The sequence below is a fragment of the Emiliania huxleyi genome (assembly GCF_000372725.1).
Source record: "Emiliania huxleyi CCMP1516 unplaced genomic scaffold EMIHUscaffold_81, whole genome shotgun sequence".
In the NCBI taxonomy this organism is placed as follows: domain Eukaryota; phylum Haptophyta; order Isochrysidales; family Noelaerhabdaceae; genus Emiliania; species Emiliania huxleyi.
The window spans coordinates 448,403-458,935 of record NW_005195940.1 but is presented as its reverse complement, the minus strand read 5'-3'; the positions used below and the strand labels follow the sequence as shown (position 1 = coordinate 458,935).

The following is a 10,533-nucleotide window of genomic DNA, read 5'->3' as shown; positions in this document are numbered from 1 at the left end:
TCGCATTTTTGCACCTTAACCTCTTCTTTGATTCCGCACTCGACTCTTCGCCACACACCCATCCATCACCGCCACCACCACCACCCTTGTGAATGGGGACGGCGGGGCGCTCACACCCTATCGCTGTGGGCAGGCGGCCCCTCGACCTCACCACCCCTCGCGGCGCCGGCGGCGGTGCGCCCGCCACGCCGCGGCCGACGCCGGGCTCCACGCGACAGCCGCGAGGCGCGTGGCACCCGAGAAGCACCCTAGAGGCACCCTAGAGACACCCTAGCGGCACCCTAGAGGCACCCTAGAGGCACCCTAATCACAGGCGTGGGGGGCGGCAAGGTCTTCTCGTCGGTGGGGCTCACCTTTGTCAAGCAGATGTCGGCGCTGGTGGCCGAGCTCGACTCGACGCGCTGCAACTTTGTGCGCTGCATCAAGCCCAACCCCGCGATGGCCGCCGGCGTGTTCGACGCGCCGTACACGGTCACCCAGCTGCGGCACACGGGCATGCTCCAGTGCTGCGAGCTGCTCAAGCACGGGTTCCCCACGCGCATCTCCTACACCGAGGTGGTGGAGCGGTACGCCCCCCACCTGCCGCCCGACGTCGGCCGCCTGCGGCTGCCGCCGCGCGACTTCGCCGCCGCCGTCGCCTACGGCTTCGGAGTGCAGCGGGACCTGTACCAGCTCGGCGCTACGCGCCTCTTCTTCCGCGCCGGCGGCGTCGCGTGCCTCGACGGCCGCCCCTCCCCCCCCGCCGCGGTCTTTGCGACGCGCACGGCCGCCGGACGCGTCCGCGACGCGCACCCGTAGGCCTCCGCTCCTGCGACATGGCCGCGCGCGGGCCGGAGATCGTGGCGCGCGTCCGCCGCTGGATCGTGCTGCGCCGGTTCCGGCGCGCGCTCGCGCACACGCTGGCGGGGCTGCGGCTGTGCCGCTTGCTCCGCCGCGTGCGGGCGCTGGCGCTGTGGCGCGCCGCCCTCCTCCCCGTCCGCGCGTACCTCCGTTCGGGGCTGCGGCGGCTGGCGCGGCGGGTGGCGTCGCGCCGCGCCGCGGCGACGATACAGGCGGCGGCGCGGATGGCGCCGCACCGCCGCGCGTTTGTGGCCGCTTGCGCGCACCTCTTCGCCTCCCGCGCCAAGGCGCAGCGGGAAGCCGCGCTTTCTGCCGCCGCCGTGGCGGTGCAGGCGGCGGCCCGCCGGCGCGGCGGGCGGCGCGAGCTCGAGCGGCGGCGGCGCGAGCGGCTCGTCGTGCTCACGCCGCGCGCCATTTCGCTGCAGCGCTGGTGGCGCGTCGTGCGGGGAGACAAGATCGCGCGCAAGCTGCGCTCGGTCGTCGACCGCGCGTCGGCGAGCGGCCCCGAGAGATGACGACGCCCCGAGATGTCCACGGGATTCCCCCCGTCGAGATGAGGCCGCGACGGCGATCGCGCGCCGTGGCCGAGGCTGCACACACACACACACACACACACACACACACACGCGCGCGCGCAGAGAGAGAGGGAGAGGGAGAGCTCGAGCTCCACATTCGTGGTCGACCAGGCGGAGCACCGCTCCCTCGTGGCGGAGCTGCTCGCCCTCCGCGCCGCCTGCGACGAGAGCGCCGCGCGGCAGGCTGGGCCGCAGGCCGGGCCGCCGGGCCGCGCGAGCGGCGCCAAGCGGTTCGAGATGTGGGTCAGCCTGCAGGTCGGCAAGAAGGGACGTGGTGCATACCTTGCCTTCGTGCGATCACCACAGCGGGTCCTCCTGCAGGTTGGCTTGCCGGAGGAGGCGGAGCAGCCGCCCGCTTTCACCGGCACGCAAGTCTTCTCGGCCCGGTCCGCCGTGCTGCGCCGCGCGGGCGTGATGAACGGAAGCACTCACCATTCATTTCGTGAATGGTGAGTGATGCCGTTCATTACGCACTAGGCGGCTACCTGCTCGACTTCTTCGGCGACTCGGCCAACGTCGGCTGCAAGACGGACGGAGGCCACTACCGCATCGAGCGCTCCTGGAAGCACTTTGAGGCGGTCCTCGACTACGTCCGGGACGGCTCGTGCGCGCTTCCGGCGGCCTACTCGCCAAAGTCGCAGGACAACCGCCGCGCCTCGTCCGAGGAGGAGGAGCTGCGCGAGTTTGTGCGCGAGGCGCGCCCCCGCTGCCTCCCCCCCCGGGCGCCGTTGTCGATCCCGGATGCCTCACTGTTGCCTCACCCCTCCCCTCCGCCTCCCCCCTCCGTGCCCCCCCCCCCCCTTCCCGTCCCTTCCCGTCCCTTCCTCCGCCGCCGCCCTCCACCTCCCCCAGCAGCACCGCCCTCCCGCGCCCGCCGCCGCCCTCAGGCCGGCTTCTACCGCATCCGCCCGCTGCTCGACCTCGCGATCTCGCGCCTCCTCCGCTGCCGCTACTCGTCGCCGCGCATGCTGAGCCTTCTCGCCGAGCGCGGGCTGCTCTAAGGTGGCCGGGCCCTCCGCTGCCGCTACTCGCCGCGCAGTCGCCCAGGCAGCGGCGGCGGCGGCGCGGCGCGGCCTCCGCCGGGGAGGAACACGCCGCCGGCGGGGCCGCGCGGTGAGGGGAGGGTCGCGCAGGCGGGGTCTTGCGGGCGAGGCGCTCCGGCGCTCCGGGGCTGCCCCCTGGTCCGCCCATGAGTGCCGACAGCCGGGCTGTGGAGTGGCCAGCGGGGGGACGGGAGGTGGCTGCGGTCGGCGGCTTAGATGCGTTTGTGCGGCCCAGGAGGAGGATGCAGGAACCAGGAAGCAGGATCCGTTTATATTGCGATAGCGCTTAGTGGGGGCGGCCCCACGCATGTCCTATAAGCTATAATCATATATATTCGCCTGTTCGCGCCGCGACTGCCCTTTCTTTTTTTGACGTGCTTGGTGCTTTCAGTTGACAGTTTTCGTCGGACGTCGCGCGCGGGGGGCTTGCGGCGGCGCTTGGCTGTCTCGTGGCGGTCGACGGCATGCGGCGATCGGCGGGCGAGAGTTCGAGGCTGGAGCTCGCAGCGAGCACAGCGACTCGTGCAAAAGCGCGCGCACCGTGCGTCCCTTGTGACGTGGCTGCTCTTTTCTTTTTTTGTCGGTCAGGTGTCAGGTGTCACGTCTGTTATATGAAACAAACGCTAAGCGGCACACGCACATCGCTTTCGGGCCCACAGACATCCCGCACACCCGCCGCCCCCGCCGTCGCTGTACGTCGTGCTTCGCAGCCGCAGGGTCTGTTGCTCTCTGCCGTGCTCGCGCGGCGGTCCCGCCGGGCCCCGCGCCCTTGCCGCCCGGCCGGGGCTGGAGAGGCTCATCAGAGCCTGATGCCGCGCTCCTCGCACACGGCCACCAGCTCAGGCTCCTGGTGGCCCACGCCGAGCTCCTGCACGCGAGGGGAGGTGCGATGGGCATTGTTGGGCGGGGGAGGGGCGTGTGGCGAGGGCGTCTCGCGCCTTCAGGCCCGGGGCGGCCCCCTCTTTGAGGGCGGCGGCCAGCGCCTTGCAGCCCTCGTCGCCAATCTTGTTGTTGTGGAGACCGAGCTTCTCGAGCCGCGGCGCTGCCCCGCTCGCGAGGACCTCCGCCAGCTGCGCCGCCTCCGTGTCGCCCCAGCCGAGGTTCCAGTAGCTCAGCTCGGTCGCCTTGCCAAACTGCTCCTCGAAGGCAGCCTCGTACAGCCGCTTCACCAGCGGCTTGTCGTCCTTGCCGTTGGTGAAGCTCTTCTTCTCCAGCTCCGCCGCGAACGCAGACGGCAGCAGCGGAGGGTGCCGGCCGCCGTCCTGGGTGCAGTCGCGCATGAGGCTGAGGCAGGAGTTGTACTCCTTGCTGGCGCGCATCTTGCCGAGGTCGAGCGAGAGGAAGCCAGCCTTTGTCAGGCTCGCCCAGCTGGCCTCGGTGAAGCACCAGCCGCGGTCAAAGTACTCAGCCACGTTGGTGCCCTCGGCCTGGCCCTCCGCCGTGTGGCCGTCCGGGAAGGAGGTCAGGGACATCTATGCACGGCGGCTGATGGCAAGCGCCGCCTTTGACCACGCAGAGCCGCCGCCTTTCACAACGGAGACCGCCAATGCAGTCGCTCGTCGTCGAGCTTCCGCGGCGCGTGCGCGAGCCAGCCCAAAATATGGGAGCGTGGGCAGGGGCCAGCCGCGCCACGCGCGGCCACGCGCACCTCGCAAGCCAACCGCCGCACCCGCAGCACGGCGGCGAGGTGAGCCTCGCAAATGTCGCCGAGGGGGCAAAGCTGGCTCTCGCCGGGTATGCCTCAGCGGCCGCGGGCGAGCGGGGCGTGTGTGCGCCACGCGCCGCCGCTCCGGCCGGATCACACGAGCCTCCCTCCCGCGGCTCGTCGCAGGAGAGCGGGTCGATCCGACGATGCTCGGTGAAGATGCTCGGTCTGCTCTCGCCAAAAGTTTGTCCGGCTCGACGTCCGGCCCCGGGCGTCGGGCCGTGGCGGCGACAGCAGGCGTGCTCCAGCGCCGCCTCGTGCGCGCGCACGCGCAGCGGCGGCGCCTCCGCACCACCCGAGTCGCCGCCCGGCCGAGCGAGGAGCAGAGAGACGACGAGAGACATGCTGATTCGGCAATCAGAGAGTTTTTATTTCTTTTAATCCTTTGGTTTGAGCTCCTAAAAAAAGCGTTTACTTACCGATACCTTGCGCGGCGGCGCCTCGCAATCTCCCTTCCTCCTCAGCAGACGGAGAGACGGTGGCGCTCGCAATCTCCCGCATCTGCGCCGCGACCGCCGGCGGTTACTCGATCGTGTTCAACTGAACACTGTTCAACGTCGTTGCACACAAGTGGTTTGTGTGTGTGGAGAAATCTACCTTACCTTACCTTACCTAAATCACCTGCAGGAGTTCGTGTACACGAAACGCGAGATGTGCCCCAGGGCTGCCACAACCATTCATCAGCTCCCCTTACGCACACTCTCTTTGAGCGCCGATATGTACAGCAGAGGGGATACGGCGCGCGCAACTTGCGCCACGCGCACGCCGCACTGTGCGGGCCCCACCGCGCCGCTATGGCCCTCTGTCGCGCGCGGCTCAGTGTCCAGTCGCTAGCCAGACTGTGTCTTCGCCTCGCCATCTATCTATCGGCTCAGTCGAACGGCACGGGTGCGCCCTCGTCGTCGCCGCCGCCCGCCGGCCGCTTCTTCGCGCTCTTGCGCACGGGTGTCTCCGTCTCCGCCGCCACAACCGTCCACGCGGGCCGCTCCGCCGCCGTCGCCTGGGCACGGCTCGTACCGACGCGTCGGCTGTCTCTCGGCTGTGTCTCTCTATCTCTCGGCTGTATCTCGGCTGTATCTCGGCTGCATCTCTCAGTTGTGTCTCTCGGCTGTCTCTCGGCTGTGTCTCTCTATCTCTCGGCTATCGGCTGTCTCTCGGCTATCTCTCGGCTGTATCTCGGCTGTCTCTCGGCTGTCTCTCGGCTGTCTCTCGGCTGTCTCTCGGCGGTCTCTCGGCTGTCTCTCGGCTGTCTCTCGGCGGTCTCTCGGCCGTCTCTCGGCCGTCTCTCGGCTGCCTCTCGCCTTGTAGCTACACGGCTTGTACGCGTCGTCGTCGTACCCGCCCGGGCACGAGAAGCGCCCTTGCCTAATCTCGGGTCATCTCGCGTAACCTCGGGCAATCTCGGGTAACCTCGGGCACGAGATGCGCCCTTTCCCCTTGTGGCCGACCGGCAGCGCGTACGCGACGCGCAGCTTGCCCAGCCTACACGGCGTAGACGCCAGCCTCAGGGCGGGGACGTGGCATAGTGTGCAGTGCACTGAGAGCACCGCGTGAATACGAGGGAGGCGATCACAGCGGGTACAGCGGAGCACTGCTGAATACGGCGGAATACGGTCGAATACAGCGGAGTCCGTGTCCTCTCGAGCGCTGGTTGGGAGACAAGAACACGTCTTCGTCTTCTAGCTTAGCCCAGCCCGCAAGCCGGGCAGCGGGGCAGGTTGCCTAAGGGAAGGTAAGGTAGGGTAAGCTCCTCCACACACACACACACACACACACACACACACACACACACACACACACACACACACACACACACACACACACACACACACACACACCACACGAGGTGGTGGGGCAAGGGCCAGGCTAGTCCCTCGCGACTCCGCGTCTAGAAGACAGGAGCCGCACGGCATTCAAAGTAAGACCCGGGGGGCGTGGGTGGGCGGTGTGAGTGTGAGTGTGTGGTGTGGGTGTCCCAGACGAAACAAAGCCGTGAGCGACCGAGGAAGAGGGTGGCAGTAGCCAGCGCAGCGGTGCAGGCTGAAGACGGGACGGCGGAGGAGGGGCGCGAGGCAGAGGCGAGGCGAGGAGCAGGCTACCGCAGAGCTTGCTCGCTTCGCTAGCTGCAGGGTGCTTCGCTAGCTGCGAGCTGCAAGTGAATCAACTACTCGCTCATTCACTCCTCACCGTACAGCTTGCGGTCGACGCAGCGGTCGACCAGCTCCTTCTTGTTTCCTCCGAGCAGCTGGTCGGGCTTCTGCGCACGCAAGCACTCCTTGAGCGCCGCCGCAGACAGCGCAGAGAAAGACGCCGTGTACGTGTCGCGCCGCGACGCCTCGTCCTGCACCGCCGCCGCCGCCGCGTTGCTCTTCGCCGCCGCCGCCGCCGCCTCCGCCGCCGCCGCCGCCGCCGGCCGGGGGCCGGTCGCGGGGGAGGCCGCCGCCGCGCCCGCCTTCTGCTTCTTCTTTGCCGGCGGCGTCGCGGGCGCGGCGTCTGCGGCGGCGGCGGCGCGCGCGGCGGCGACGGCGTCGGCGACGGCGGCGTCCTTGTGCGCGGCGGCGAAGGAGGCGGGGTCATCCCACCACGCGCGCACCTGGTGGCGATGGGCAGCCGAGGTTGGGTGCAGACCCCTTGCCCGCCGCCGCCATATGTCACCCCGCCGCCGCCACTCCGCCGCCGCCACCCCGCCGACGCAACCCCGCCGGTGCCGTCGCCGCTCGTGCTCCTCGGCGCGTGCAAACCGCGGGCTCTCTGCCCCACCCACCGTGTTCTCGCGGCGTGTGCTGACGCCGCATCTCACCTCTCGCCCCCAATCTCCGCCACCGCCTTCCCTCGGCTCGCCTGCCCTTGGTCGGTGGGCTTGAGGGAGTCGTAGCCCGCGATCTCGTCGGCGCCCAAATATTTCTTGGGCTTCTTGGCACACGCGAGGTGGCGCCACTGAGTCATGTCGTACCCCGCCGCCGACTCAAAGGTGGTGCCCATCCGGAGCGCGCCCTTGTCAATCTTGTTGCCACATCTGCGCGCGCGGGTGTGTGTGTGCGGGCGCACATCAGTTGCGGCGCGGGGCGGAGAGAGCGCAGTGGTCGCGCGCGCCCTTTGCACGTCGCTCGGTTCGACTTTGCGTACTCGATGGTGTGAGCTGACATGGTGGCACGGAGAGCGTCCTCGCGTTGTGCCTTCGCAGTCGGCTCTGTGGCTTTTGCGAAAATAACGCCTCCCAGAGCTGGCTGGGGCTGCAGCAGAAGCAGCGCAGTCGTTCTTCACACGGTCGCAAAGCAGATTGTGAATGAGCTTGCCAGCGGCGAGGGCGGTCGAGTGCACGGAGCTAAGTGCCTCGCCGTCCTCGCGGGAGTCGCTTAGGCGGCTCCAGTGGTGCACCTCGTTGTTCCTTTTCCTGTCTGCAACTACAGAAATTCTTTTTCCTTCAAGTTTACCGCCGCAAGGCCAGACTTTGGAAGCCTCAGCCCGGAGGCCCTGCAGAAATGGGCACGATCCGTCTCGTCGTACTGGCCGCGGCGGCGTGGCACGCCGCGGCACAGGTCAAGGGCTCCGCGTCGCGCTGCCGAAACAAGGAGCTGGAGTGCGACTCGTGGTCGAAGCGTGGCGAATGCGAGAAGAACTACGACTTTATGGCCGACCGGTGCCCAGTCGCGTGCGGCTACTGCGCCAATGCCGGCCTGCTGCCGACGCCGGCCGTGTTTGAGCTCGAGTACGCGTGCGACGGCCAGCTCAAGGAGCGGCCGCAAAAGTGGGACCTCGCGTGGCGCAACGAGGGCGGAGGCGAGGTCTTCTCTCCGGAAGGGACTGCCCGCATGCTCCCCGACGGCTGCGCGTTCCGCTGCCGAGACCGGCTGCCCGGCTGCGCGGCGGCGGCGGCGCAGGGGCAGTGCACCTCGCTGCCAGAGGTGCTGCGGAAGCAGTGCCCCGCATCGTGCGGTGTCTGCGCTGCGCTCAGCCTCAAGGAATGGGATGGCCGAGATTCGCCGAGATTCGCCGAGAGTGGTCGAGATTGGCAAAGATTCCTAGGCGGAGGACAACGGCGCCTTCGAACGGCCGGCGTGCGCCTCCGGTGGCGACGGCAACAAGCCAGAACACGCGGCGGCGCGCGCGCCTAGATGCGAGATGAGCGCGAGATTGGCCGAGATTGGCCGAGATTGGCCGAGGTTCCTCCCGCGGCCGCGCCTGGGCGACTGCCGGCAAGAGGCCGAGATTGACCGAGATGCCGAGAGTAGCCGAGAAATGGTCGCTGGGCGCGAGCGTTTGGATGCGGAATACGCGCCCCCTTCTCCCGGCACACTCGCCTGCATTCCGCTGCCCTCGCGGTGCGCCAGCTGCGGTGCGCCCTCGTATGCAGTGTCCGTGTACGGATCTTGAGCTCCCGGGGCGGAGGAGGGAGAGGGGGGTGTGGTGCCTCTCTCTCTCTCTCTCTCTCTCTCTCTCTCTCTCTCTCTCTCTCTCTCTCTCTCTCTCTCTCTCTCTCTCTCTCTCTCTCTCTCTCTCTCTCTCTCTCTCTCTCTCTCTCTCTCTCTCTCTCTCTCTCTCTCTCTCTCTCTCTCTCTCCCCCCCCCCCCCCTTGTATGCGCGCGCGGTGCTCTCCCACAAAGGCCGGGCTCGGCACCGCTGCATCCGCACCCTCACGCTGTGGTGCGCTCTGGGCATCCGCACCCTCACACCCGGGCGTGCTCTGGCGTAGGCGTGTGCGGGCTGGGCGGCGCAGATGCGGAAGAAGACCCCGAGCCTCCCCTTCTCCCCCCATACCGCCCCCCCATCCCACTCCAGGCTAAGTAGCGTGCGGCAGCGCGTCTGCCTCCGCTACCTTGCGCACGCAGCACACCACACAGCGATGGCGGTACTCCACGCTAGCGCCCGGCTCGCGTCTGCCTCCGCTCCCTTTGCGCAAGCAGCACACCGCTTAGCGATGGCGGTCTGAAGCCGCCCGCCTCCGATTTCTCAAGACCTCTGCGCGTGCGACACGGCCGTACTCCTGCAGGCTGGGCGGCGTCCGGCGAGTGCCTCACCAACTTCGACTTCATGGCGGACAACTGCGCCGGCGCATGCGGCGCGGGCCGCAGCCGGGCGGCGCGGTTGGGCTAGGCGCGAAGTGTAGGCAGTGTTCGTGTGTGAGCAGGCGTTTGCGCGACCGAGGACGAGCGGCGCGAGAGGACGTCGCGAGGCGCGGCGGCGGGCGGGGAGGAGGACGGCGGCGAGGGAGGCGCTTCTGCGGAGGCGGCGGCGGGGAAGGCGCGCAAGAAGAAGAAGAAGAAGAAGGGGAAGGGCAAGATGAAGCGGCGCGAGGCGGCCGGGGACGACAAGCAGGAGCTCTGAGAGCGCGAGCGGCCCGTTGGGGCCCTGCCCTCGAAGCGCAATGCGCGCCTCGGGACACGAGCGCGCGCCGCACCGAGGGCGTGCGAATGTGGAGCCCCAGGCATAGGCGCACGGGCGCCGCGACCGGCGGTCGACGCCAACCACCAGGGGCAGCCCTCAGCACCCACCCTCGTTTATGTTATTGTGTGAGCCCTCAGACCTCAGCCATCTGGGGTGCGTGTGTCCGCCCCTGAGCCACATGAGCCGCGACTCGTACGTGGCTGGGTCCACAGCGATTGTAGGAAAATGACGGAAACACTTGACGGTCGCGGCCCTTCCCGGACTCGCGCCTCCGCCTCACTGGCACTATTGTAGCCCTTGCCGGTGCGCGTGCAGAGTTGAAGTTCCCGAGTAAAAATTCGAACGCGTTCTCTCACGGTGACCAAAAAATGTCCCCCTCAGAGGCACCTCCGGAGGCAGGCCGCCGCACGCCGGCGACAATGCCTAAGACCCAGCCCAGTCTAGGTTAGCTCAGCACCGTCTCTCGAGAGTGAGTGCGAGCTCCCCGAGACGCTCGAATCTGTCCGAGTGCGACGGTGTATCATTCACCTTAACCGGCCGGGGTGTTTAGGCTTGTCGACCGAGAGAGGCGCGGATAAGACAAGATCACCCGAGTGTAGCCAACATGAGAGGATCGACCCTCAAGCGGGCATGCTGCCACCCACTGTGCCCCCATCAACGCTGCTGCCGCCGACCCTGCTACCGGCTCTGCTGCCATCGGCCATACTACCGCCAGCCGTGCTGCCATCTGCCATGTTTCCACACATGGGTCTGCCGCACACGCTACCGTCGGCGCTGTACACCAGAGCTTCCGTCGGAGCTACCACTGGCGCTTCCATCGACGCTACCGCAGGAACTTTTCCCGACACTTCCGCCGCCCGCGTTGTTCAAAAGGATGCCATTGCCCGACGCATTTGCCGGGACCCCCGCTAGCGTTGCTGCCAACCTGGCGGCCCGAAAGGCTGCCTGGAAGCTCCGGTGGGGGTGCCTCCTCCCCCGCAAAGGA

The 10,533-nt window shown here is 68.2% G+C and overlaps 4 protein-coding genes across 4 annotated transcripts in view; 3 read left to right on the top strand and 1 right to left on the bottom strand.

Moving 5' to 3' along the window:
- EMIHUDRAFT_106740 (hypothetical protein) overlaps positions 1 to 2,416 on the top strand; it is a gene marked incomplete at both ends in the record, with an annotated part of 7,276 nt that extends 4,860 nt beyond the window's left edge. Inside the window, 6 exons of the mRNA XM_005759183.1 lie at positions 134 to 174; positions 367 to 777; positions 837 to 1,316; positions 1,527 to 1,689; positions 1,893 to 2,101; positions 2,303 to 2,416. Of these exons, the coding sequence (XP_005759240.1) occupies positions 134 to 174; positions 367 to 777; positions 837 to 1,316; positions 1,527 to 1,689; positions 1,893 to 2,101; positions 2,303 to 2,416 (1,418 nt within the window). The remainder of the gene's footprint in view (positions 1 to 133; positions 175 to 366; positions 778 to 836; positions 1,317 to 1,526; positions 1,690 to 1,892; positions 2,102 to 2,302) is intronic.
- A 1,588-nt stretch (positions 2,417 to 4,004) lies between these two features.
- On the top strand, positions 4,005 to 4,707 carry EMIHUDRAFT_218918 (hypothetical protein; the record flags this gene model as incomplete). Its single annotated transcript, XM_005759182.1, has 2 exons — positions 4,005 to 4,329; positions 4,631 to 4,707. The coding sequence occupies 2 exons, from the start codon at positions 4,005 to 4,007 to the stop codon at positions 4,705 to 4,707; spliced, it is 402 nt and encodes a 133-aa protein (XP_005759239.1).
- Positions 4,708 to 6,219: 1,512 nt separating this feature from the next.
- Positions 6,220 to 7,347, bottom strand: EMIHUDRAFT_438664 (hypothetical protein). Its single transcript, XM_005759181.1, has 3 exons — positions 7,257 to 7,347; positions 7,005 to 7,179; positions 6,220 to 6,756 (listed from the first exon to the last, which is right to left on the bottom strand). The coding sequence occupies exons 1-3, from the start codon at positions 7,307 to 7,309 to the stop codon at positions 6,340 to 6,342; spliced, it is 645 nt and encodes a 214-aa protein (XP_005759238.1). The 5' UTR covers positions 7,310 to 7,347; the 3' UTR covers positions 6,220 to 6,339.
- Positions 7,348 to 7,645: 298 nt separating this feature from the next.
- On the top strand, positions 7,646 to 9,488 carry EMIHUDRAFT_106738 (hypothetical protein; the record flags this gene model as incomplete). The annotated part of the gene is made up of 2 exons (XM_005759180.1): positions 7,646 to 8,099; positions 9,292 to 9,488. The coding sequence occupies 2 exons, from the start codon at positions 7,646 to 7,648 to the stop codon at positions 9,486 to 9,488; spliced, it is 651 nt and encodes a 216-aa protein (XP_005759237.1).
- Positions 9,489 to 10,533: the final 1,045 nt, after the last annotated feature.